Source organism: Capricornis sumatraensis, chromosome X (genome assembly GCF_032405125.1).
Source record: "Capricornis sumatraensis isolate serow.1 chromosome X, serow.2, whole genome shotgun sequence".
NCBI classification, from domain to species: domain Eukaryota; kingdom Metazoa; phylum Chordata; class Mammalia; order Artiodactyla; family Bovidae; genus Capricornis; species Capricornis sumatraensis.
In genome coordinates, this window is record NC_091092.1 from 81478231 (window position 1) to 81504873 (window position 26643).

At 38.3% G+C, this 26643-nt stretch overlaps 1 protein-coding gene across 1 annotated transcript in view; it reads left to right on the forward strand.

Annotated features, from left to right (window-relative positions):
• OPHN1 (oligophrenin 1) overlaps window positions 1-26643 on the forward strand; it is a 594204-nt gene that overhangs the window by 321861 nt on the left and 245700 nt on the right. Inside the window, exons 12-15 of the mRNA XM_068962396.1 lie at window positions 2279-2357; window positions 5007-5040; window positions 5584-5646; window positions 10078-10152. Of these exons, the coding sequence (XP_068818497.1) occupies window positions 2279-2357; window positions 5007-5040; window positions 5584-5646; window positions 10078-10152 (251 nt within the window). The remainder of the gene's footprint in view (window positions 1-2278; window positions 2358-5006; window positions 5041-5583; window positions 5647-10077; window positions 10153-26643) is intronic.

A 26643-nucleotide genomic window follows, 5' to 3' on the forward strand; every position in this document is an offset into this window, starting at 1 on the left:
CTCAAATCATCCCACCCTTGCCTTCTCTCACAGAGTCCAAAAGTCTGTTCTTTACATTTGTGTCTCTTTTGCTGTCTTCCATATAGGGTTGTCATTACCATCTTTCTAAATTCCATATATATGCATTAATATACTGTATTGGTGTTTCTCTTTCTGACTTACTTCACCCTGTATAATAGGTTCCATTTTCATCCACCTCATTTTAAATGTATGATTTCCTTTAGTCTTCATCACAGTCACATGAAGCAGGTGGTGTTTCTATCCCAGTCTCACAAAGACCAGGAGACAGAGAGAAGTTAAGCACTTAGATTATACAACTAGTAAATGTTAGAGCTAGGATCCAAATCCAGGCATACTAATTTCCAAGCCCACATTCTTAACCACTGAACTCTACTGCAAATATATGTGCCTTTTTGGTTTAGAGGAGTGACTGAGACCTCAGGGTGGGCACAGGATTTGTCTAAAATCATGATGGAAAAGCCTGGCCTAGAAGTCAGTACTCTTTCTACTTTGTAATTTTGTTCTTAGCAATATTGTTCTTTGAATTTGACTTTTAGAGGCACCAGAGAATCTCCAAATGCTTCCTGAATAGTCACTTATTTATTCTTTCAGCTTCTCTGTATGATCAAGGAAGGATACATACCAGCTCTCTGATTTCCTAAATAGGAAAAATGTGTCTGTAATAGGTTTAACTTCATATCTAGTCTACAACATCTGCTTTATGTTTTTTGCCCATTTTCTTGCTTTCCTTCTTTGTAGCTTCAGGATCCAGCTGGGTCATTATTTTTACAGAGAGTTGTAGACTTTCTAGCCCCATAAGATATGTCTAAAAGGTTGGATATTTCTTAGAGAAAGGTAGACTTGAAAGAGCCCAGTACTGAAAGCCAAGTTCTAGTTTTCAGTTGATTCTGGCTTAAAGATCATTTGGGGGCTTTACTTATTAAGGAGTGCTTGAGATGGCTGGATGGCATCACTGACTCAATGGACGTGAGTCTGAGTGAACTTCAGGAGTTGGTGATGGACAGGGAGGCCTGGCGTGCTGCGATTCATAGGGTCACAAAGAGTCGGACACGACTGAGCAACTGAACTGAACTGAACTGAACTAATGTAGTAAGAGACAGAAGGACAGGTAGAATAGGAATCCCATGGTGTCAGAACTAAAAAGGACCTACCAGTTCATTAGATCCAAATTTTTTATGGCTAAAGAAATTGAGGCACAGTGACTTTCCCACTGAACTCTCTTGTCATTACTCTGTTACTATTTCATGACTCAGAGAGGTCTCATCTTAACATGGAAGGAGCAAGAGGAACAAATATCTCCTAGTGGTACAACTAGGCCGAGAATGGAAGAGACCTTATGCCTGCAAGTAATATGATTAATCCTCAAATTCCAGTTTGGTTTTGAAGGTCCGAGAAGAACAGTGTATACCAAATTGGGATATATCTGGGTATATAGTTGCAGTTACTGCAAATAAATAAAATTGGATTTCAAGTTGTATGTCATGCAGAAGAGGCCTTATAATGTATTAGCTAAGAAAGAACATGGCTGCTGGAATAAAATTCCTAAATCAAAACCCTGGCTCTACACTTACGATGGACTCAGGTAACCTCTCTGTGCCTCAGTTTTCCCTTCTGTAAAATAGGGAGTTCTATAGTCCCTGCTTTATAGGCTTCTTGTGTAGATTAAGTGAATTTATACCTATAAAGTACTTATAGTACTATGGCACTTACTGAGCATTCAGTAACTAGTAGTTGTTGTTATTATTTATAAGATTGCTTAAATCAGCCAGAAGGCCTCCCTGTGCATGTTGTTGACTTCTTTCCATCCGAATGTTCCTTGGACATCCTAGGTGGTAGAAGTAGCAATGCCATTTTCCTGATATATGTACTTATAGTGAACATGCTCAAACCCGTTTGAATTCAGACCAAATGACTGGCTTCTAAGAGCAAGAGGCAGGGAGAGCTTCAGTTTGTTTTAAGCACACAATGGGGTCAATTTAAGTCTATTTTATGGTGAGAAGTCAGCATCTGCCTTCATATTTCCTTGCCTGACCCTGGCATGAAGCCACCAAGATACTACCTCCACCAATGTTTTCAAAATTACTGTTCTCTAAGTTCCACTGTTTTTCTGAGTAAACAAAGATTTTGAAAAATTGGAAATCTGTATTCCTGTGTCTGCTCAGTGTCATAAACTCCCAGGGCTGAGAGGAACCCTAGATTATAAGACTCCATTCTCTCAGTTAACTTTTCTGCTCTCAACTTGTCATTTATTCCTTAGACCAGGAACCATCACTCTGCAAGCTCTTTCAGAAGCTAACAGAAGACTATGGATGGAGGCTATGGATGGAAAAGAACCTGTAAGTTACCCTGGGGAAACGTCAGTAACATAGGCCAGTATATGAGTGTGCTCTAGTGGTAGCAGTGAGTCCAGGACAATTAAATGGTGATAGATAATTCATACTCAAAAGTTTAGAGTTAGAAGGAAATGCTGAATAACATTTATTGTTTAACAAGTTAGGCAACTTGAGTTCCAGAGATGATAAAGGACTTCTCTAGAATTAGCCTCAGAAAGGCATCGCAATGGACCTAGAAACTAGGTCTCTCAGCTTCTTTCTTCTTATACAGCTATGCACACAAGGTTTTCTTAAGAAAGAAATTAAGCCTGTTTGTAGTTTACAGCATTAATATGTGTTCATATATAAGGATGGAAAATAATTTTCATAACTGTGAACAAGCATTTATTAAGATTTTATTCAGAATGGTTTTACTGCTTCTCCCTTACATTCCTAAGTCAACTTATTCTCTTTAAGGGCAGGAGATCGCATTGTCATCCTATATCCCAAAATGCATCATTCCATTTAGAACGCTGTTACATAGGATTACAAGCAATACTTTAACAGGGCTAACAATTATCATAGAAAGACCAATATGAACAGTCAGGTCACCAAAAAGCATTTTTTTTCTTCAGTATCTTCTGTGTAGGTTTCTTCCTGTGGCATATGACATAATGTCAGCTTCTTAGTTTTGGAATCCCAAAAGGTTATATTTGGGTCTGGTTCTGCCATTCAATGATTGTGTGACCTTGAGCTACTTATTTAATTTCTCTGAGATTCTTCTCTTCAGTAAAATGGCTTTAATAATTTCTGTTCTAGCTATCTCACAGAGTTGCCTTGAAAAAAAAATCAATTGAAAGCCAGTTTGTCAGCCATAATATGCTATATCAGTTTGAAGTTCTTCTCACTGGTCTGAAGGCTTGGTGCAAAGCTACTGAAATTCAGTAGTATTTGGGTACAATCTAATCTTCTTGCTTTATGCAAGGCAAAAGCCTGCTAAAATGGAGAATATATTACAGGGACTTCTTTCTGTGGTTTCTAGTGCCTTGAAGACTAGTGAGGAAGGCCCAGCTATAAGACTGCATGTATAGCAACCAAGAAGATAGCAGGAAAGAAGTGGTGTTGTAAGGACTGTCATCCAGAAAATAGGCCAGGGCCTTTCTCTGCTCCCTTGTCTCACAGAAACTTGGAGCTTAACCATTACATGCCTATGATATTTTTCTAGCAGGATACTAGCAAGCCCAGCAAGATATTTTATTCTTTTTGTTGTTGTTGTTCATATTTATTTCTTATTTTTTAATCAAAATATAGTTAATTTACAATGTTGTAAGTCATTTTACTCTTAATTCCCTCTCCTGAACTTGCTCTCCCTTTAAAGTTTTTTTTTCTTTTTTTAATATAAATTTATTTATTTTAATTGGAGGTTAATTACTTTACAATGTTGTATTGGTTTTGCCATACATCAACATGAATCCACTGCAGGTATACACGTGTTCCCCATCCTGAAACCCTCTCCCTCCTCCCTCCCCATTCCATCCCTCTGGGTCGTCCCAGTGCACCAACCCCAAGCATCCAGTATCATATATCGAACCTGGACTGGCGATTCGTTTCATATATGATATTATACATGTTTCAATGCCATTCTCCCAAATCATCCCACCCTTAAATCAAAGGGTACAGATGGCTTCTTGTGAAGAATGATGTTAGAACATGGGCCCTCTGAATGTGGATCCTTATCAACTTGACCTGTCTCAGTGACCTATCCATGGGCATACACATATAGGCAGAAAATTTTATTTTAAAAGGAGAGATTGTTAAAGCAGATTATACAGATGGCATATAGAGGACTTATTTCCTGCATTACTAATGTTGCTTCTGCTCTACTAACAACCCCCTCCCCAATTCACTAATATTATACATAGTAAGAAGATCAGTTCTTGAAGGAACATCTACCACAACACTGATCGTTTTAGAGATATGAATTTTGAAGTCTAGAGAATGAATGGCACATGCCTAAGTTTCATAATGATGTAGCCATAAAGCCAAGACTAGGCTTCAAGAGTCAAGGATATTCTCTTGTTTCTCACATAGCTATCACAATTCATACTTCAAGATGACTCAGAGAAAGTTTGGTGAATACATGGATCTCTTTCAGATGGGCACTTGCTTTTCTACCCATCTGGGTAGAAAATACCCACTAACACCTTTGGGTAAGAAGATTGGTATTAGTAATATTTAAACTTTACCATCAGCTATTCAACACTACAGTCTCTTATCCAGATCATTGAAGGTTTGTTTGATGAGGCTTATTACAGCAAGATCTAACTCTGCTTTCTTCTGTCACTAACCTGGAGAAAACCACTTCCTTTCTATCATACTCTGTTGCTCCATCAGGAAAATTCTCTAAGTTTTACGTAAGTAAATGTCTAAGATGGGTAGGCTACCACTACAGTGAGCTGTGTGAAATCCAATGTAATCTTCTGGGATTGTTAATCCTACTGTTTCTAGTGACCTAGGCAAAGATGATTCTGTTTAGCCCATTTTATTACTTGTTAAACTCGTAAAGTCACTAATGCTTTTGATGGCTTATTTGAGGAAAGATATTTAGTATTTGCTGTACTTACTCATAGTGATTCACAATATCCATGGCTCTTTCTGTCTCTTTTTTTGTAGATCTACCACAGCCCTATAACAAAACAGGAAGAAAGTAAGTCAGATTTCTGATCGACTGGCATTGTAAACTGTTAGCTGTCCTAATCACAGTAAATGCTATCATCAATAATTTGCAATATTGATACAAATGTATTTATGGATACCTTTGTGTGAAATGAAATTCAGACCTGTTTTTTTAGAATGTGTCTTTCGATTGAGCTAAGGAAGTCACTTTATCTATCTTAGCTTTTTGGTGGGGTAGTTGTAGTAATATAGAGAAACACTAATTATATTCTTCTTTTTCTAGACACACAATAGAAATTATGTGCATTTCCAGCTTAATTTTTCACATTTGATGTAGCTCACGCCTCAAGCAGATATACAAAAAGGGTCAAGTAAAAACATTTTGTGTTATAAGAGTAAAAACTCTAACCCCTTCTCTCACCCAAACGAAGAATCTTTCCATTTAAAGGTGATTGAAGGAGAGAGACTAAACCCCTAATTCTCTCACTGTAGTCTCTTAACCAGATCCCTGAAGGTTTGTTAGGTGAGGCTTATTACAGCAGGATCTAACTCTGCTTTCTTTTGCTTGAAACAGTGGAACTGAATGAAGTGGGGTTCAAGTTTGTTAGGAAGTGCATCAATATAATTGAGACCAAAGGTAAGATATGAGCCATAGCCTTGGCATTGTTTGAATCTGATTATTCTTTTTTTAATGATTTAAAAAATATATTTAATTTTTATTGATGTATAGTTGATGTGCAATATTAGGATCACAGCCTTGTCATGGCAAAGAGGCTTGCATAACTCAATAAAGCTATGAGTCATACCATGCAGGGCCATCCAAGACAGATGGGTCACAGTGAAGAGTTCTGACAAAGCAAAAACCTCCAGTGATCCAATGGAGGAGGAAATGGCAAACCACATCACTATTCTTGCCTGGAGAACCCCATGGACAGTATGAAAAGACAAAAAGATACGGAACTGGAAGATGAGTCCCCCAGGTTAAAAGGTGTCCAATATGCTACTGCAGAAGTTCTGAGGGCAATTACTAATATCTATAGAAAGAATGAAGCAGCCAGCCCAAAGTGGAAATGATGCTGAGTTATAGATGGTGGTGAAAGTAAAGTCCAATGTTGTAAAGAACAATATTGTATAGGAACCTGGAATGTTAGGTCCATGAATCAAGGCAAACTTGGACATGGTCAAGCAGGAGATGGAGAGCATGAACATCAAAATCTTAGGAATCATTGAACTAAAATGGACAAGAATGGGTGAATTTAATTCAGATAACCATTATATGTGTGTGTGTGTGTGTGTGTGTGTGTGTGTGTGTGTGTATATAATATCTACTACTGTGGGAAAGAACCCCTTAGAAGAAATGGAGTAGAACTCATAGTCAACAAAGGAGTCCAAAATGCAGTATTTGGGTGCAACTGCAAAAAGGGCACAAACAGTTCATTTTCAAGGCAAACCATTCAACTCCACAGTAATATGTCTATACCACAACCACTAGTGCTAGAGAAGCTGAAGTTGAACAGTTCTATGAAAACCTACAAGACCTTCTAAATCTAACACCAAAAAATGTCCTTTCCATCATAGGGGATTGGAATGCAAAAGTAGGAAATCAAGAGATACCTGGAATAACTGGCAAGTTTGGCCTTGGAGTAAAAAATGAAGCAGGGCAAAGGCTAACAGAGTTTTGACAAGAGAATATTCTGGTCATGGCAAACACCCTTTTCAACAACCCAAGAGACAATTCTACACATGGACATCACCAGATGGTCAATACCAAACTCAGATTGATTGTGTTCTTTGCAGCCAAAGATGGAGAAGCTCTGTACAGTCAGCAGAAACAAAACCTGGAGCTGACTGTGGCTCAGATCATGAGCTCTTTATTACAAAATTCAGGCTTAACTTAAAGAAAGTAGGGAAAACCACTAGGCCATTCAGTTCAGTCACTCAGTCGTGTCCAACACTTTGTGACCCCATGAATTGCAGCACACCAGGCCTCCTGTCCATCAACAGGTCCCAGAGTTCACTCAAACTCACATCCATCGAGTCACTGATGCCATCCAGCCATCTCATCCTCTGTCGTCCCCTTCTCCTCCTGCCCCCAATCCCTCCCAGTATCAGAGTGTTTTCCAGTGAGTCAACTCTTCTCATGAGGTGGCCAAAGTACTGGAGTTTCAGCTTTAGCATCATTCCTTCCAAAGAACACCCAGGACTGATCTCCTTTAGAATGGACTGGTTGAATCTCCTTGCAGTCCAAGGGACTCTCAAGAGTCTTCTCCAACACCACAGTTCAAAAGCATCAATTCTTCGGCGCTCAGCTTTCTTCACAGTCCAACTCTTACATCCATACATGACTACTGGAAAAACCATAGCCTTGACTAGACAGACCTTTGTTGGCAAAGTAATGTCTCTGCTTTTGAATATGCTATCTAGGTTGGTCATAACTTTCCTTCCAAGGAGTAAGCGTCTTTTAATTTCATGGCTGCAGTCACCATCTGCAGTGATTTGGGAGCCCCAAAAAATAAAGTCTGATACTGTTTCCACTGTTTCCCCATCTATTTCCCATGAAGTGATGGGACCAGATGCCATGATCTTTGTTTTCTGAATGTTGAGCTTTAAGCCAACCTGTTCACTCTCCTCTTTCGCTTTCATCAAGAGGCTTTTTAATTCCTCTTCACTTTCTGCCATAAGGGTGGTGTCATCTGCATATCTGAGGTTATTGATATTTCTCCTGGCAATCTTGATTCCAGCTTGTGTTTCTTCCAGTCCAGCGTTTCTCATGATGTACTCTGCATATAAGTTAAATAAGCAGGGTGACAATATACAGCCTTGACGTACTCCTTTTCCTATTTGGAAGCAGTCTGTTGTTCCATGTCCAGTTCTAACTGTTGCTTCCTGACCTGCATATAGTTTTCTCAAGAGGCAGGTCAGGTGGTCTGGTATTCTCATCTCTTTCCGAATTTTCCACAGTTTGTTGTGATCCACACAGTCAAAGGCTTTGGCATAGTCAATAAAGCAGAAATAGATGTTTTTCTGAAACTCTCTTGCTTTCGTGATGATCCAGTGGATGTTGACAATTTGATCTCTGGTTCCTCTGCCTTTTCTAAAACCAGCTTGAACATCTGGAAGTTCATGGTACACATATTGCTGTAGCCTGGCTTGGAGAATTTTGAGTATTACTAGGCCATTAGGTATGACCTAAGTCAATTCCCTAATGATTATACAGCTGTGATGAATGGATTCAAGGAATTAGATTTGGGAGACAGAATATCTAAGGAACTATGTGTGGAGGTTTGTAACATTGTATAGGAGGCAGTGACCAAAGCTATTCCAAAGAAAAAGAAATATAAGGAGGCCCTGTGGTTGTCTGAGGAAGCATTACAAATAGCTGAGGAATGAAGAAAAGCAAAGGCAGGGGAGAAAGGGAAAGACATACCAAACAGAATGTGGAGTCCAGAGAATGACAAAGAGAGAGAAGAAGTCCTACTTAAACCAACAGTGCAAAGACATAGAGGAGAACAATACAATGGGAAAGGCTGGAGATCTTGTCAAGAAAATTGAAGATATTATGGGAACATTTCATGCAAAGATGGGCACAATAGAGGACAGAAACATTAAGGACGTAACAGAAGTAGAAGATATTAAGAAGAGGTGGCAAGAATACACAGAAGAACTATACAAGAAAGGTCTTAATGACCCAGATAACCATGATGGTGTGTGGTTACTCATCTAGAACTAGACATCCTGGAGTTTGAAGTCAAGTGCGACTTAGGAAGCATTACTATGAACAAATCTAGTGGAGGGGACAGAATGCCAGCTGAGATATTTAAAATACTAAAATATGATGCTGTTAAAGTGTTGCATTCAATATGTCAGCAAATTTGGAAAATTCAGCCATGGCCACAGGACTGGAAAAGGTCAGTTTTTATTCCAATCCCAATGAAGGGAAATGCCAAAGAATGTTCAAACTACTGTACAATCATGTTCATTTCACATGCAAGTAAGGTTATAGTCAAATCCTTTGAGCTATGCTTTAGCAGTATGTGAACTGAGCTTCTGGAGGTACAAGGTGGGTTTCATAGAGGCAGAGGAACCAGAAATCAAATTGCCAACATTCTTAGGATTATGGAAAAAGCAAAGGAGTTCCAAAAACACATGTACTTCTGTTTCATTGACTATGCCAAAGCCTTTGACTGTGTGGATCCCAACAAACTGTGGAAAATTCTTAAAAAGATGGGAATACCATACCACCTTACCTTTCTCCTGAGAAAACTGTATGCTGGTCAAGAAGCAACACTTAGAACCAAATGTGAATAATTTGTGGTTTCCTGCTTTTAGTTATAAAGAAATTCAAATGGCATATAAAATACTTTTAAATACTATCTGGTACTTTTGAAGCAGTGTTATGATAGTTCCACCCTAAATAAATAAGAGTTCAGTTTCTGCCACAATACATATTGATTTAAAAATTGTTGGGGACAAAGTTAAAATCAAGCAAATGTGGCATTAATATTTTTCCAGATTAATGATACTTTGTTATTTCTGAGAATATTTTGAATGTAGGCAATAGTAGTGTATTCGCCAGGGCTCTTTTCTCCCCCCCCCCCCAAATGTTGCTTCAATCTTTCTCAATACACAAAATGTTTATTTGCTTCACACCTGCCATACTGTAGCTCTCTCTTACTTTATATCTCTGCCCAGGGACAACTTGAAGGTTGATATCTCCTCCTTTTTCAACTAAACCCAAGCTTCTTTCCAACATGACGACACTGTTCTCTGTTATCCGCTGCTACTCACATAAACATTTTTTTTTTCCTATTTACAATAGAATGTGTTCTTTTCTAGTCATGTTATTGAGGGCTTGGTACAATCCAAATGAAAATATGGACAGAATAATTTGCAGAGATGTTTCAGGACTGTTTCCCTATTGTAGAGGAGGGCTGGAGAGATTGGAGACAGTAGGGAGATCATTTCTTGTTTGACCTGAATCCATTGTGTAAGTACCCACTTTCTCTACCTTGAGGGAGATGAAAGTTCTAGCTATATTAATAAAACTGACCTGGTTTTCTTTCTCTAGGAATCAAGACAGAGGGATTGTACCGTACCGTGGGCAGCAATATTCAGGTTCAGAAGCTGCTGAATGCCTTTTTTGGTAACAATTTTAATTTCATAATTCTTTTGGAGAGTTGTTTGTATATTAGAAAGAAATATGGCTATAAGAGAAAGGAGACATTGATAAAGGTTGTAGAACATATTTTTAAATATAAAGTTTACACTTACTTGCCTATGCTGAGTCAGAGACACCTTTCCTTGAAATAATGATTAGCATCTCTCCTTCTCAAATCTGGATTCTACCCCAACCTCTCCATTGGAACTACTCTGGCCAGGCATAGAAGGTATATTCTTATGAAATTCAGTGAACTCTTTTCAGTTTCTGTCTTAGTTGATATCTTTATTGACCACTCCCTCCTTTTGAATTTCTCTCTAAATGACGTTTATGATTCAACAGTCTCTTTTTTTAAAAAAAAATTTTTATTTTTACTTTATTTTACTTTACAATACTGTATTGGTTTTGCCATACATTGACATGAATCCACCATGGGTGTACATGCATTATTCCTTTCAAGTGACTTTTGTCAGGTCCTTTTTCTTCTTATTTTTTAAATCTTGTCTGGGTATTTCCCAGCCTTCTATCTTTGCCCCCCATTCACTTCTTCTACATGTTTTCCTAATGATTAGATTTTTATCCTAGCTATGGATCATATTTTTCTTTTTTTTTTACATAAGTCTGGTAAGTTTTGTTACATGCTGTACATCGTGACTTGAGTGTTGCAATTTTGGTGATTTCTTTTTTAGTGTGTTGAATTTTGTTTTGCAGTCAGTTATTTGTGTATCAGCTTGCTTCATTTGAGGATTATTTTTAATCTTATTAGGACAGATATAAAGTATTCTTTCCTGGTTAGTTTACCCTTACATCTAAGGTCTAATTTCTTTTGTCTCTTCATTTTTAGTGTTTGGAACTTAAACAGTTGCCAGCTCTGTGTGAGTTCTGGGTATTCTTCAGAATAAAGCTTCTTGGTATTTCTTTGGCCTCATGGATTTTCATCTTAGGCACTCATGGTTTTTTGTATTCAGTGACAGACACAAGTGGACCCACAGCTAAGGGTTTTTCAGTTCTTTTTCTACATAGATCCCTCTTCTCTGGTACTGAACTTCTAGTTTACTCAGCCTTTCTGACCTCTGATCTTTGTCTCTTCAACTGAGCAAGACGTCCATGCTCAGCTTGAGCTCTCACTCCCCATGTTACCATTCAAAAAATGTTTTCAGGTAGCAAACTGGTAATGATAAGGCTTATCTTGCTTCCCTCCCACTGTTTTAGGGTTCTATACTGTGTATTGTTCAAGTACTACAAACAACTATTTCATATATTTTGTCCCAGATTCTAATTGTTACCACAGGAGAGAAAGTCTGGTTCTAGTTACTTCAAATCTCTTTGGTTTTTACTAGCACCTCTGTGCTGTCAACCCACCAAAATCACTAATCCAGACATCATATCATGAGTTCTAAACTAATGGATCCAGTTTCACACTGGACCTGTGCTTTTTAAACATATTTAGATCATGGCACACATTGGGTTTCCCTGGTGGCTCAGTGGTAAAGAATCCACCTGCCAAAGCAGGAGATGAGGGTTCTATCCCTGGATCAGAAAGATCTCCTAGAGAAGGAAATAACAACCCACTTCAATATTCTTGCATAGGAAATCCTGTGGAAAGAGGAACCAGGCAGGCTATAGTCCACGGGGTTGCAAAAGAGTCAGACATGACTTAGTAACTAAACAACAACAGCTATGCACTAAAATGATCATATCTATGTAACACACTCTGGTAAATGGATAAAACTGATCATGGCTGAGGCAGTAATCCCCAAAGGCTGAGGAAATCAGTACTGGAATTTTTGTACAAGATCTCTGTACATAGATACAGGTCCATATGATTTACATGCCCAAAACTAAATTCATTTTTTATGTCTTCCTGAAAACCTGCTCTTCTTCCTTTTTTTGAATGGTGATGAACTGTCTGCTAAGCTCAGTTCTCATAAAGTTTCATAGAACAAGTTGAGTGTGGAAAGATGCAGTTTGGATAAAGCATATATTTTTGGTCTTTTCTGTGGTGCATAGCTTAACTTCCACAACCTTACAGACCTGACATCTCAACCTGTTAGCACTTGAGGGTGCTATAGTATCCAGTAATAACAGTAATGTAGATTTTGCATTGCAGATTACATCACTGATGCCTCAATATATGTCTTTGTTTATCACTTTACACTGTTGACTTTTAAAAATGTAAGTTTTGTTTTCCTGGACAATTAACATTGCATTTTATAAGCTAAAGGACACTTCATATATAAAACAATTGACAACATGGCCCAGGATATTTAGTCTCTGAAAAATTATTTACTCTCATAAGTTATTTAGAATTCTATTTCCAGTATCACTACATTCTTCTACCTGATATATAATAAGCTAAAACAAAATGTCATACTACTCATCCCACTGATTCAGTTATAGGGTTCAATAGGACCAAAATGGTTCATTCAAATCACACATGACAGTACAATTCAGTTGGTATAGTGCATCTGTGTACATCAACCTCCAAATAGGAATATCTAAAAAATAGACAAAGAACTTATGAATATAAATATTTATAAATGTAAAATAGTGTTAATTTACTTATGTGTGCATAAAACTGGTAAACCTTGATCCCTGGCCCATTATCTAAGTAATTCTAGATCTGGTGATGATCCTAATTCATTTATTCATTAATTTTAGCTAACATTTGAGTGCCTACAAAGGGCCAAGCATTACACTCAGGGCTATAGCTTAAACACTGAACACCCTACTTGTATATCCTATCTTTGTGTGACTTACATTCTATGGAGAAGACTCAGCTAGCACATAATCTATACTTATGTAAGGAGACTTCCTTTCAAAGCTTCTCTCGTATTATGTCTTCTGGAGATTCTCATTGGGATACTCAATTTCCCTGCTTCTTTTGACCTATCCTGATCTTTTCCCACACCACTATGAATTGGCTGCCTTGGCTTCATGTAGGCTCACCATAATTTATCTAGGAAGAAAAGCATTCATTTTCTTTTATCAGTATATCTTGTCCTTAATTCTTTTCTTATGTCTCATGCTCTTTTCTAGCTATTTTTAACCCCTAAATCTGTATACTATAGATTACCTTCTATGACATCTATAATATTTAACTGTAAGCGTTCTTCTGTTCTTTACTAGAGCCTTTCATACTTCCTTTACCTGAAAATATGTCTTTTTGGCAAATAAAATATAACAATCAAAAGGGATATATCCACAATTTATAATTATTTTTCAATCAGTTTGTTGGTTGAGTAATCACATTTCTCCCCTACCCTAGATTGTTGCATGATACCCTACATGAATAGATCTTATAAACTGTGAGGAATAGAGTCTACACTTGCAGTAGATCCATCAGAAGCTAACTTGGTCACAGAGAAACTAATCTGCTTACCTCCGAGATAGCTGGTACCTCAACTAAGAGTTCTGCTTGTTCACCTTTTTACCAAGTCATAGGCAACTTATCAATGATAATGCCTACTGTTATCATTATAATCTTGATAATCAAAATTATGCTCTTGATAATGCCACATACCTAGTCCACTGTGTTCACTCAGTAACTGTTCCTTCAATGAAGCTCTAAAATAATGCTGTGCTTCAGAGACTAAGTATTTGACAATGATGTGAGTAGATAGAGGGGATGAGGCATAGAGAGTGAAGAAACTGGATATATTAACTGAAGTCTTTGATGAAATTGAACCTGGCTAGGAAAGTTATGACCAACCTAGATAGCATATTGAAAAGCAGAGACATTACATTGCCAACAAAGGTCCGTCTAGCCAAGGCTATGGTTTTTCCAGTAGTCATGTATGGATGTGAGAGTTGGACAACAAAGAAAGCTGAGCACTGAATAATTGATGCTTTTGAACTGTGGTGTTGGAGAAGACTTGCGAGTCCCTTGAACTGCAAGGAGATCCAACCAATCCATTCTGAAGGAGCTCAGCCCTGGGATTTCTTTGGAAGGAATGATGCTAAAGCTGGAAGTCCATTACTTTGGCTACCTCATGCGAAAAGTTGACTCATTGGAAAAGCCTCTGATACTGGGAGGGATTGGGGGCAGGAGGAGAAGGGGACGACAGAGGATGAGATGGCTGGATGGCATCACTGACTTGATGGATGTGAGTCTGAGTGAACTCCGGGAGTTGGTGATAGACAGGGACGCCTGGCGTGTTGTGATTCATGGGGTCGCAAAGAGTCGGACACGACTGAGCGACTGAACTGAACTGATGGGACTGCATAACATAATCTTAGTTTTTTCAATAATGAGTTTTAATTGGTGAAAAATCGCTTTACAGTGTTGTGCTGGTTTCTGCCATACAACAGTGTGAAATAGTAATATCAGTTCAGTTCAGTTTAGTCTCCCTTCCTGTTGAGCCTCCTTCTTCCCCCATAGCACCACTCTAGGTCATCAAAGAACACCTGGCTGCACTCCCTGTGTTACATAGTAACCTCCCACTATCTATTTTACACATGATCGTGTATATATGTCAATGGTGCTTTCTCACATCTTCCAACCTCAACTTCCCCTGCTTTGTCCACAAGTCCGTTAGAGAATGGTTCATCAGTGCCCTTCTTCTAGACTCCATATGTGTTAATAGATATTTGTTTTTCTCTTTCTGACTTGACTCCGTGTAAGAGGCTCTAGGTTCATCCACCTCACTACAACTGACTCAAATTTGTTCCTTATTATGGCTGAGTAATATTCCATTATCCACCACATTTTCATTATCCATTCATCTGTCCATGGGCATCTAGGTTGCTTTCATAACCTGGCTATTGTAGCTATTGCGGCAATGAACATTGGCATACATATGTCTTTTTGAATTGTGATTTTCTCAGGGTATATGCCCAGTAGTAGGATTGCTGGGGTCATATGATAGATTTGTTGCTAGTTTATTAAGGAATCTCCTTACTGTTATCCATAATGGCTGCATCAATTTACCTTCCCACCAACAGTGCTGATGAGTTCCCTTTTCTCCACATCCTCTCCAGCATTTATCGTTTGTGAATTTTTTGATGATGGCCACTCAGATTGGTGTGAAGTGATACTTCATTGTAGTTTTCTTTTGCATTTCTCTAGTAATGAGCAATGTTGAGGATCTTTTCATATATTTATTTGCCATCTGTATGTCCTGTTCAGAGAAATGTCTGTTTATGTCTTCTGCCCATATTTTGTTAGGATTGTTTGTTTTTATGATATTGAGCTGTATGTGCTTCTTATATATTTTGGAAACTAACCAGTTGTTAGTTACTTCATTTGTAATTATTGTTTCCCATTCTGATGGTTGTCTTTCCATCTCATTTATAGATTCCTTTGCTTGTCAAAAACTTTTAAGTTTCACTAGATCCCATTTTTTAATTTTTGTTTTTATCTCCATTAATCCAGGAGGTGAGTCAGAAGGAATCTTGCTGTCATTTATGTCAAAGAGTATACTGCATATGTTTTCCACAAAGAGCATTATAGCATCTGGCCTTACATTTCAGTCTAATCCATTTCGAATTTGTTTTCATGTATGGTGTTAGGTAGTGTTCTAATTTCATTCTTTCACATGTAACTGTCCAGTATTCCCACTGAAACTTGTTGAAGAGACTGTCTTTTCTCCATTGTATATTCTTGCCTCCTTTGTCAAAAATAAGGTACCCATAGGTGCATGGCTGCTCTATCTTGTTCCATTCGTCTCTATTGCTGTTTTTGGGTCAATACCATTCTGTTGTGATGACTGTAACTTTGTAGTATAGTCCGAAGTCAGGGAAATTGATTCTTCCAGCTCTGATTTTCTTTCTCAAGATTGCTTTGGCTATTTGGGATCTTTTTTGTTTCCATACAAATTATAGATTTTTTTTTGTAGTTCTGTGAAAAATACTATTGTTTATTTGATAGTAATTGCATTGAATCTGTAGATTCATTTGATTAGTATCATCATTTTCACAATGTTGATTTTTCCAGTTCAAGAATATGGTATCTCTCTCTATCTGTTTGAGTCATCATTGATTTCTTTTGTTAGTGTCTTTTAGTTTTCTGCATACAGGTCCTTTGTCTCTTAAGGGAGGTTTAGTCATATGTATTTTATTCATTTTGTTACAGTAGTGAATGGGACTGTTTCCTTAATTTCTGTTTCTGAGTTTTCATTGTTCGTGTATAGGAATGCAAGGGATTTTTGTGTATTAATTTTATATCCTACAACTTTACTAAATTCATTGAAAAAGTCTAGGGATTTTTGATGGCAGTTATAGAGTTTTCTATCTATAGTATCATGTCATCTGCAAACAGTAGAGTTTTACTTCTTTTCTAATCTGGATTCCTTTTATTTATAGTTCTTCTCTGATTGCTGTGTCTAGGACTTCTAAAACTATGTTTAGTAATAGCGACCAGAGTGGGTACCGTTGTCTTGTTCCTGATCTTAGAGGAAATGCTTTCAATTTTTCACCATTGAGAATAATATTTGCTGTGGGTTGGTCATATATGGCTTTTATTGTGTTAAGGTAGGCTCCTTCTATGACATATTTCTGGAGATTTTTTTTATCATCAATGTGTGTTGAATTTTGTTGATTGCTTCCTGTGCATTTATTGAGAGAAGCATAGTTTTTTTTTTCTTTCAATTTTTTAATATGGCATATCACATTGATTGATTTGCATATATGAAGAATCTTTTCATCCCTGAGATAAATCCCACTTCTTTTAATATATTGTTGGATTCTGTTTGCTAGAACTTTTTGAGGATTTTTACATCTATGTTCATCAATGATACTGGCTTGTAATTTTCTTTTTTTCTGATATATATATTTGTCTACTTTTGGTATCAGGGTGATAGTGGCCTCGCAGAATGAATTTGGGGGATTTCCTCCCTCTGAAATTTTTTGGAAGAGTATAAGCAAGATAAATGTTAGCTTTTCTCTAAATATTTGATAGAATTTGCATGTGAGGCCATATGGCTTTTATTTGCTGGAAAAAATTTTTACCACAGTTTCAATTTCAGTGCTTATGATTGGTCTGTTCATATTTTCTAATTTTTCCTGGTTCAGTCTTGGAAGGTTATACTTTTCTAAGAAAATGTACATTTTATCCAAGTTTTCCATTTTATTGCATGTAGTTACTCATTGCATGTAGTCTGTTATAACCCTTTGTATTTCTGCCTGTCTGTTGTAACTTCTCCTTTTAAATTTTAATGATTAGAGTCATCTCCTTTTTTCCTGATGTGTCTAGTTAATGGCTTTTCATTTTTTTAATCTTCTCAAAGAACCAGTTTTTAGTTTTATTGATCTTTTCAGTTGATTCCTTAATTTCTCTTTCATTTATTCCTGCTCTGATCTTTATTATTTCTTTCTTTCTACTAAGTTTGGGATTTTTTTTTTCTTTTTCCCATTGCTTTAGGTATAAGTTTAGGTTGTTAATTTGAGGTTTTTCTTGTGTTCTGATCTGGCTTGTATTGCTCTAAACTTACCTGTTAACACTGCTTTTACTAGTTGTCATGTTTCCATTGTCATTTGTTTCTAGGTATTTTTAAAAATTTCCTCTTTGATTTCTTCAGTGACCTCTTGGCTATTTAAAATCATATTGTTTAGCCTCTATGTGTTTGTGTTTTTTATGGTTATTTGTTGAGTCCAGCTCAACAGCACAGGTTCCTGAAAGCGCAGCACAGCAAAAGAATGAGAAACAGTCAAGAAAGTTACAGCAGGGATAAGGGCACCAAAGCCACCATGAGGTGAAGGTGCCCAAACTATCTCAAGTCTGCTTTATTCTACTTTTTGAGACTTGCTTGTACATGTTTGGGTTTCCCTGGTGGCTCAGATGGTAAAGTGTCTGCCTGCAATGCAGGAGACCTGGGTTCGATTCCTGGGTCAGGAAGATTCCCTGGAGAAGGAAATGGCAAACCTCTCTAGCACTCTTGCCTGGAAAATCCCATGGATGGAGGAGCCTGACAGGCTACAGTCCATGGGGTCACAAGGAGTTGGACACGAGCATAGCAGGCCAGGTGGCCTTCAATGATAATCCTGTGCTGTTAACGTTTAACACTTTTGTATCCCTGTTTTTCTGCCTCATGGACAAAGACCCAGTTAATCTTTATTTACCTCCCAGGTGCCAAAGATAGGAACAGTCTGTTGATGGCTTTTCATCCTCAGGCATTGGAGAAGGAAATGGCACCCCACTCCAGTACTCTTGCCTGGAAAATCCCATGGACGGAGAAGCCTGGTAGGCTGCAGTCCATGGGGTCACTAAGAGTTGGACACCACTGAGTGACTTCACTTTCACTTTCATGCATTAGAAAAGGAAATGGCAACCCACTCCAGTATTCTTGCCTGGAGAATCCCAAGGACAGGGGAGCCTGGTGGGCTGCCATCTGTGGGGTCACACAGAGTTGGACATGACTGAAGCGACTTAGCAGCAGCAGCAGCAGCAGCGCCCCCAGGCATACATCCTGCTGTCAAGATGTTTTTTTGTTCCTTCTTGGATTCCTTTGGGAGTCACATACTGGAGTCCTGTCCTCTCAGCAAGATTGTTTAATTCTTTTGCCAGGCCTTTTAGTAGGCCTTTCTCCTACAGTTATTTTTCTGTAATTAATATGTAATGTTATATCATTATGTCAAAAAATTCTTGATACAAATTTGAATTTTGTTAAATTTACCAAGGCTTGATTTGCGACCCATGATGTGATCTATCCTGGTGAATGTTACAGGTACACTTGAGAAAAAAAGTGTATTCTGCTGTTTTTGGTTTGAATATCCTGTAGTCATCAATTAGGTCTATCTCGTCCAATGTGTCTTTTAAGTCTTGTATTTCCTTGTTAATTTTCCGTCTGGATGATCTGTCCATTTAGGGTGTTAATGTTTCCACTGTCATTGTGACCCCTGTGATTTGAATGTTGGTGTGCTTAATGTTGTCCTAGAGGTCTCTGAAACTCTCCTCAATTGTTTTAGTTATTTTTTCTTTATTCTGCTCTGCTTCTTATTTCCATCATTGTATCTTGCATCTCACTTATCTGTTCTTCTGCCTCAGTTATTCCACTATTCCTTCCTCCTTGCATATTTTTTTTTAATTTCAGTTATGTTGTTGATTGTCATCTATTTCTTCTAGGTCCTTGTTAAATATTTCTTGTGTCTTCTCAATCCATGGCCCCATTTGATTTATCTGTGCCTTCATTTCATTTCCACAGTTTACTGTCATTACACTGAATACTTTTTCAGGCAGACTGCCTATTTCTTCTTCATTTGTTTGGTCTGGTGGGTTTTTACCATTCTCCTTCCTCAGTTGCATGTTTTATGTCTTTTCATTTTGTTTCATTTACTATGTTTGATGTCTCCTTTACACAAGCTGCCACATCATAGTTCATGGTTTCTGCCTCCAGTGCTGTGGTTTTTGTAGTGCCTTGTGAAGTTTTCCTGGTGAGGGGGACTGGTGCCTATGTTTTGATGGCTGCAGCTGGATCTTGTCTTTCTGAATGTCAGTGTCATGCCCAGTGATGCATTATTGGGTGTCTGTGAGCTTGGTATGAGTTTGGGTAGCCTGTCTGCTAATGGGTAGGGTTGTGTTCCTACTTTGTTAGTTGTTCAATATGAGTCATCTGCCTACTCAATGAAAGTGAAAGTCACTCAGTCATGTCTGACTTTTTGTGACGACATGGACTATAGAGTCCATGGAATTCTCCAGGCCTAAATAGTGGAGTGGGTAGCCTTTCCTTTCTCCAGGGATATTTCCAACCCAGGGATCAAATGCAGGTCTCCCACATTGCAGGAAGCCACAGGGGAAGCCCAAGAATACTTGAGTGGGTAGCCCATCCCTTCTCTAGCAGATCTTCCCAACCCAGAAATCAAACTGGGATCTCTTGCATTGCAGGTGGATTCTTTACTAACTGAGCTATCAGGGAAGCCCTGCCTACTCAGAAAGTCCCCTTGTATTTCTAGGAAGGTCTGTGGACAATGTGGGGTCAACTCCTACTCAGATCTGGCCTTATTCCAGGTTGTTCTTTCTTTCAAGGTCCACAGTTGCCTCCGAAGTCCACAGTCTCAAGGTAATTGTGGGAATTTAATCTGCTGCACCTGCTGCTGCAGGAATGAATTCCCTTCCTCCTCTTTGGTCCCACAGCCCCTAGTACTCTGCTTTTGTTTTGGCCCCACCTTTGCTTGTAGGCCACGCCTCCCACCCCCACCCCCGAATCTGTTCCTTGCCCGTACAAGAGGTGGCAAAAGCTGTGGCTTATCAGGGTTCACTTTCTCAGTCAGGCTGGGGAGAAGTGGTATGACAGTTTAGGGAGTGCCTGCAGCAGTATAGACCTGCCAGAAATTGCTAGTCTGAGGTGGGTTGTGCACTCTCTCAGAGGTACTGGTTCTGGTCATAGGTCCCTTGGATGAGCCAAGCTACATAGTCTCCCAAGATGTTGTGGGTAGTGAAATGTGCCTGCTCACAGCTTGGCAGTCAGTGCAGCAACAATCATGCCCACCTCTGAAGTCACAGCCCTGTCTTTTCCCCTACCTCTGGCACTCATGCCAGCTTTGGCAGCAGCAGGTCCATATATCCACCTCTGGGGTCATAGACCACAGCCAGCTCATCCCACCTATGGCACTTTTGAAGGTGGGTACCTGCCATCTGTGAGTGCATGGAGTTAGAGGGTCCCTGCAACAATGATCTTGTCTCTCTGGTGGGCCTGGCATTTTCCCTAGACTCCCTTGGCTGTGTTGTACTAACCCCCTCAGAGTATCTTCACAGAAGTCAACTCTGGTCCTCTCCCTGGGGTTTGACCCCTGGTTCCTGAGCCTTCACAGCAGACTGCATTTACCACAGTGGGTGTGCAAACCACTTCTTGGCTGGGAGGTGATGGTCAACAGTGATCACTGTGGTGAATTCTCCATTTTGCCTTCCAAGTATCTACTGTATCATTCCCCAAAGCTCCCCGCTTCCCCACCTGTAAGGGGGTTTCCAAGTATGCAGAAGCTTTTCCTCTTTCACAGCTCCCTCTTTGAGATGCAGGACCTGTCTGGTTTCTTCTCTCTCTCTCTCTCTCTTTTTTTTTCCCTCAGTGCTATTTCCCTACTGCTTTATGTGGAGATTAGCTTATCTTTTTGGAAGCCTGAAGTCTTCTGCCAGCATTCAATAGTTGATCTGTAGGAGCTTTTTCACATGCAGTTGTATTTTTGATGCATTTGTGGGGAGATGATCTTCATGTCTTATTCCTCTGCCATCTTCAACCCCTCCTCTTGACATTATTTCTTGATGCATGTCTCTCCCAGGATATAGATATATATATTTTATCAGAAGCAGGAACCATTCCAGATGTGGCTTGGAGTGCTGTGCTCAGTTGCTCAGTCGTGTCTGACTCTTTGGGGCCCCATGGCCTATAGTCTGCCAGGCTCCTCTGCCTATGGAATTTTCCAGGCAAGAATACTGGAGTGGGGTATCATTTCCTATTCCAGGAGCTCTCCCCAACCCAGGAATCAAACCTGTGTCTCTTGCGACTCCTGCATAGGCAGGCAGATTTTTTACCACTAGTACCACCTGGGAAGCTTGTACTTAATACTCTTGTACAAGTTCCTACCCTGTATACTTTCACAAAGCTGCTATGAATCACTACAGATAGCATCAAGTTATTTGAACTGACATGTAATTAATATTTGGGAATAACAGAATTAGCAAGTCATTAGGTTGTTCTTGTTCTTTTTTTTTTTTCTGTATAGGGCCTAGAATTTTCAAAGATGCCTAAATTCCAATTAGATGCAATTCTTCATTTGAACTATATAGAGGATAATGGACAAAGGGAAATTGCAGCTGTTCTCTCTGTTTGAGGGCATCTTTTATTTGTTCTTCCTATTTGCTGGCCCGATGATCATGTCCAGTTTTCCTGTTGGCTCTTCTTACCTGGGTAGTTAGTTCAGTTGTAATATTTCTCCCTATTCCAGTCGTGTTTTTTATTCATTCCATTTTTAGACATGTTGTGGTCTCCTTCTAGTGGAAAAACTGTGGTCTCAGATAAAAGGGAAAGAAACCAATGCAATATAAATCAGACTGTTTGGTCATTTGGTCATTCATGCTTCCACATTTGTCCACCATGTGAATTCTTGTTCATCATCAGATTTCTCTTGATATTGTATCCTTTGAAGCCAAATCTCATCTTACCAAAAGAGTTAATCACTTCCTTTTCTCTACCAGTTTTACACTTTGGACTGTTTCTATTATTGTGTATTTCTTGCTGTGACATAATTACATCTGAGTTTATCTGACCTGTGCGAGTGCGCAGGAAGAGGGACTATTTCTTAACCTTGAGGAAGAAAGACTAGTCTTGAGGAAGAGGGACTATTTCTTAATCTTGGTTGAGAATCATGTGTACGTACGTCTCTAAAATTTCTAGACTTTTAATTTAGTGGAATATGACTACAGGTCTTTAATCAACTCCATTTCCCTCTGAAATTCCTGGAAATGTCTAAAATTTGGGACACTTCTACCACCAAATTACCTGAATAATATTTAGATATAATATATCAGCAGTAGAGATGACAAAGCTTCTTGGCAGTTCCTCTTGTTTCAATATCAACTTCAGTTCTTCTAAGGACCCTTTAGAATAGTCTGCTTTCCATTGCATAGTCCCAGTTAGATGCTTGTATCTGTGTTTAGTTTTTGTACAGAAAATGCTTGTGACACCTAAAATTCCAAAAAGTCCAGAGAGGATCCTGCTCTTTCTCTTCTCCCAATGAGCCTCTCTTTTTCCTCTTCCCCCTCTCCCTTCTTTCTTTTTTTCTTCTCCATACCCAGCTTCTCTTTCTTTTATCCTTTTCATATGTGATTCCTTCTGTCTTAGGATGCCTTTATTCCCAAAGCACTCAGTTACCCCCAAACCTTTTATTTCCCTAAACATATTCAGGATAGGACCCTCTCAGTGGATATTGGTTGTTGCACACATGTAGGCTCCCCAGTGGAGAAACCTCTACTTTAGGAAAAGAAACCACAGCCCTTCTTATTAAGTTTATCCTAAGATTTTATCAAACTGTAATTGTTTGCATACCTCTAATCTGTTTTTTACTCTTGAGCCTAAGGTGCAACAACTACCCTATATCTGTGTGCATTTGCCAGTGTTCTGGGAGATCAGCCTGCTCTTAAGCCCACCTGCTCAGCTAAATAACTGCCTTCTACAGAGACTAATTACCTGCTAATATCTCTAGTCATCCAGCCACTGGTCAAGGTACTAGACATGGGATTTGTGTACCCCATGGACTGAAATTCAGATTTGACATGTGAGTGGAAAATAATCCTAAGATAAGGATGATGTATATTTATGCCCAATAAAATTCCAATTTCAAATCAACAGATTAGGGACATACTTATATTAAAAAAAAATTAACCATTGTTTACATGAAATTCAAATTGAACTAGGCAACCTGTATTTTATTTGCCAATCTCAGTCTGGGGCTTTGTCTGCAAGACCTTGTCAGTCATATTAAGAATTTTATTCCAGAATCTAATGACCCATAAGTAAGTAAGTAAGTGTTAGTCACTCAGTCGTGCCAGACTCTTTACAACCCCATGGACTGCAGCCCACCAAGCTCCTCTGTCTGTGATATTTTCCAGGCAAGGATACTGGAGTGGGTTGCCATTTCCTTTTCCAGGGGATCTTCCCAACCCAGGAATCAAACTCGGGTCTCCTGCACTGCTGGCAGACTCCTTACCAACTGAGCTACAATGACCCATATGTATGTATAATAATTTTCCATTGAAACATAAAATGTCTCTGTAGAGTCCTCCCCTTTTTAGATTCTTGTTTAGAAAATTTTAAGGTTGTTAAATTTTTATTATTTACATAAGCACAGCAAGAATTTTGATTGACTATATAGGCCTTTTTAAATTTGCTTTGCTGGAACTTTCTGTAAAGAATCTCAGATTATGTGGATACCATTTTCCAAGTACCATTTATTGAAGACTGCCTTTCCCCATTAAACGGTCTTGATACCCTTGTCAATAATCATTTCACCACATGTGGGAGGATTTATTTTGGGGAGGATTTTTTTTCTCTATTCTTTTCCTTTAGTTGTCTTTATTCAGTACACTGTTTTTTCCCCATAGTTATTTTTTCACTTGTGATGAGAGCTTCTAAGATCTACTCTCTTAGTACCACACTTTGATTACGGTAGCATTGTGAAAGACAAGTGCACCAGACAATTAAGAAAATAGTTTTATTCAGTCTTTTGCAATAGCCAGAACCTTTATTAATAATGAGCATCTCAAATACCTATCATAGAAAAGGAAGGAAATTTGGGGTTTATAGAAGTATTATTTAATGTTATTATGCAGTATTACTCAACCATAAAGAAAGATTGCATTTGAGTCAGTTCTAGTGAGTTAGCTGAACCTAGCACCTATTTTCAGAGAAGGCAGTGGCAACCACTCCAGTACTCTTGCCTGGAAAATCCCATGGATGGAGGAGCCTGGTGGGCTGCAGTCCATAGGGTTGCAGACAATCGGACACGACTGAAGTGATTAAGCAGCAACAGTACCTATTTTACAGCATGAAGTAAATCAGAAAAATAAATATAGTGCATTAACTCATATATATGGAATCTAGAAAAATGATATGGATGAACCTATTTACAGGGAAGGAATGGAGACGCAGATATAGAGAACAGACTTGTGGACACAGTCGAGGAAGGAAAGGGTGGGATGAGTGATTAAAGTAGCATCACATGTATACACTACCAAGTGTAAAACTGAGAGCTGTCTGAGATATATGTCTGGAGTTGCTGCTGTGTATGCCACTTGGGATGCTTTAATTTCAACACCTAGAAATCTTCTCAACTAGTTGTCCTACTGCTAAATCACAATAGATGGTTCAGCTGGTCCTTAATGAACAAAAAGGTGACCATATGGGAAATGGACTTATATATATTGTTCAAAGGAGAAATAATGCCTATTGTATTGTATAATAGATAAGCAAGGGAGTCAGCATGAATTTTATGTAGGTCATGTGGAAGGACAGAGATGTGTCATATTCAAGGGCAAGGTGGTCCTTTGAAGTTTGTTGTTCTGGATACAAAAATAATGAGGGTGATTTCTTAATTATCCCTGTTTCCTTGGAACATAGGGTTCAAGTAAAGTTCAACATTGTCACTATACTTAAATTGACCTTTTTTCTTTGTCAGAATTTGGATTAAAATATTAATACTATCCTGGATTTTGAACAGATAATGATTCACTTTTTAAAGATATTTATTTAGGTGTTTGAATAGGAAAAAAACTTGCTTTGGCTTAAATAGTTACATTCCTTTTTTAATCATGCTATAATTTATTTTTTCCAACTAAATACATTAAACATACAAGCAATTATGTACTTAAGTAACTCTGCTTGCCTTGCAAGATAATATTTTGTGTGTGACTCAGAAGACAGTTTGATTTGTTTAATGTGCTTAGATGACATAATTATTAGGTTTACAGTATAAAGTTTGTTCCAAAACCTGTATCTCCATTTTGATTGTTGAGATAATCTCACAAATAATGATGTGTGAAAGTAAAAGTCACGCAATTGTGTCCGACTCTTTGTGACCCCATGGACTGTACGGTCCATAGAATTTTCTAGGCCAGAATACTGGAGTAGGTACCCTCTCCCTTCTCCAGGGAATCTTCCCAACCCAGGGATCAAACCCAGGTCTCCCACATTGCAGGCAGATTCTTTACCAGCTGAGTCACAAAAGAAGCCCAGGAATACTGGAGTGGGTAGCCTATCCCTTCCCCAGTGGATCTTCCTGACTCAGGAATCAAACCGAGGTCTCCTGCATTGCAGGTGGATTCTTTACCAACTGAGCTATCACCCTGTCATTTAAATTATTCTTGGGTTTTTCCTTATGTGTTATGAAGATTACTTTTGGACTTACTCTAAAAATAGAACTTTAATATTTGGGATGAGAAAAAATCAAAACAAGTCTTGTTTGGAATGATTCATCTAAAATCCAAAGAGCTATAAAACATCCATAATTATGTGAAAAAATTAGAAATTTTGAATTTTTTAATAGTTTCTTGGGTTTTAGATGAATCATTCCTAAAAAGTCTGGTTTTGACTTTTTCTCCTCTCAAATGTTGAAGTTCTATTTTTAGAGTTAGTACAAAAGTAATCTTCATAACACATAAGGAAAAGTCCAAAAATAATTTAAATGACAGGGCTATAACAAAAGAATATGACTGCATAGTTAAGAAGTGTGCCTTTAATAGGAAGAAAAGAGCCACTTCTGATAGTAAAAAAAGTCCAAGAACAATTTAAATGACAGGGCTACAACAAAAGAATATAGCTGCATAGTTAGAAAATGTGTCTTTAATAGGAAAAAAAAAAAGCCACTTCTGATAGTAAGAACATTTTTTCAGTGTTTCAAGGATAGGCTTTTGGCTTTTATTTACCCTTTTTATTTTATTTCATTTACTTGAGTATCTGTTTTATTGGGGTGAGATGCACCACAAAGATGATATAAACGAGAAAAAAAGGACAAAGTCCAAGAAACAAAAATAAAAACAGAAGCCTACCC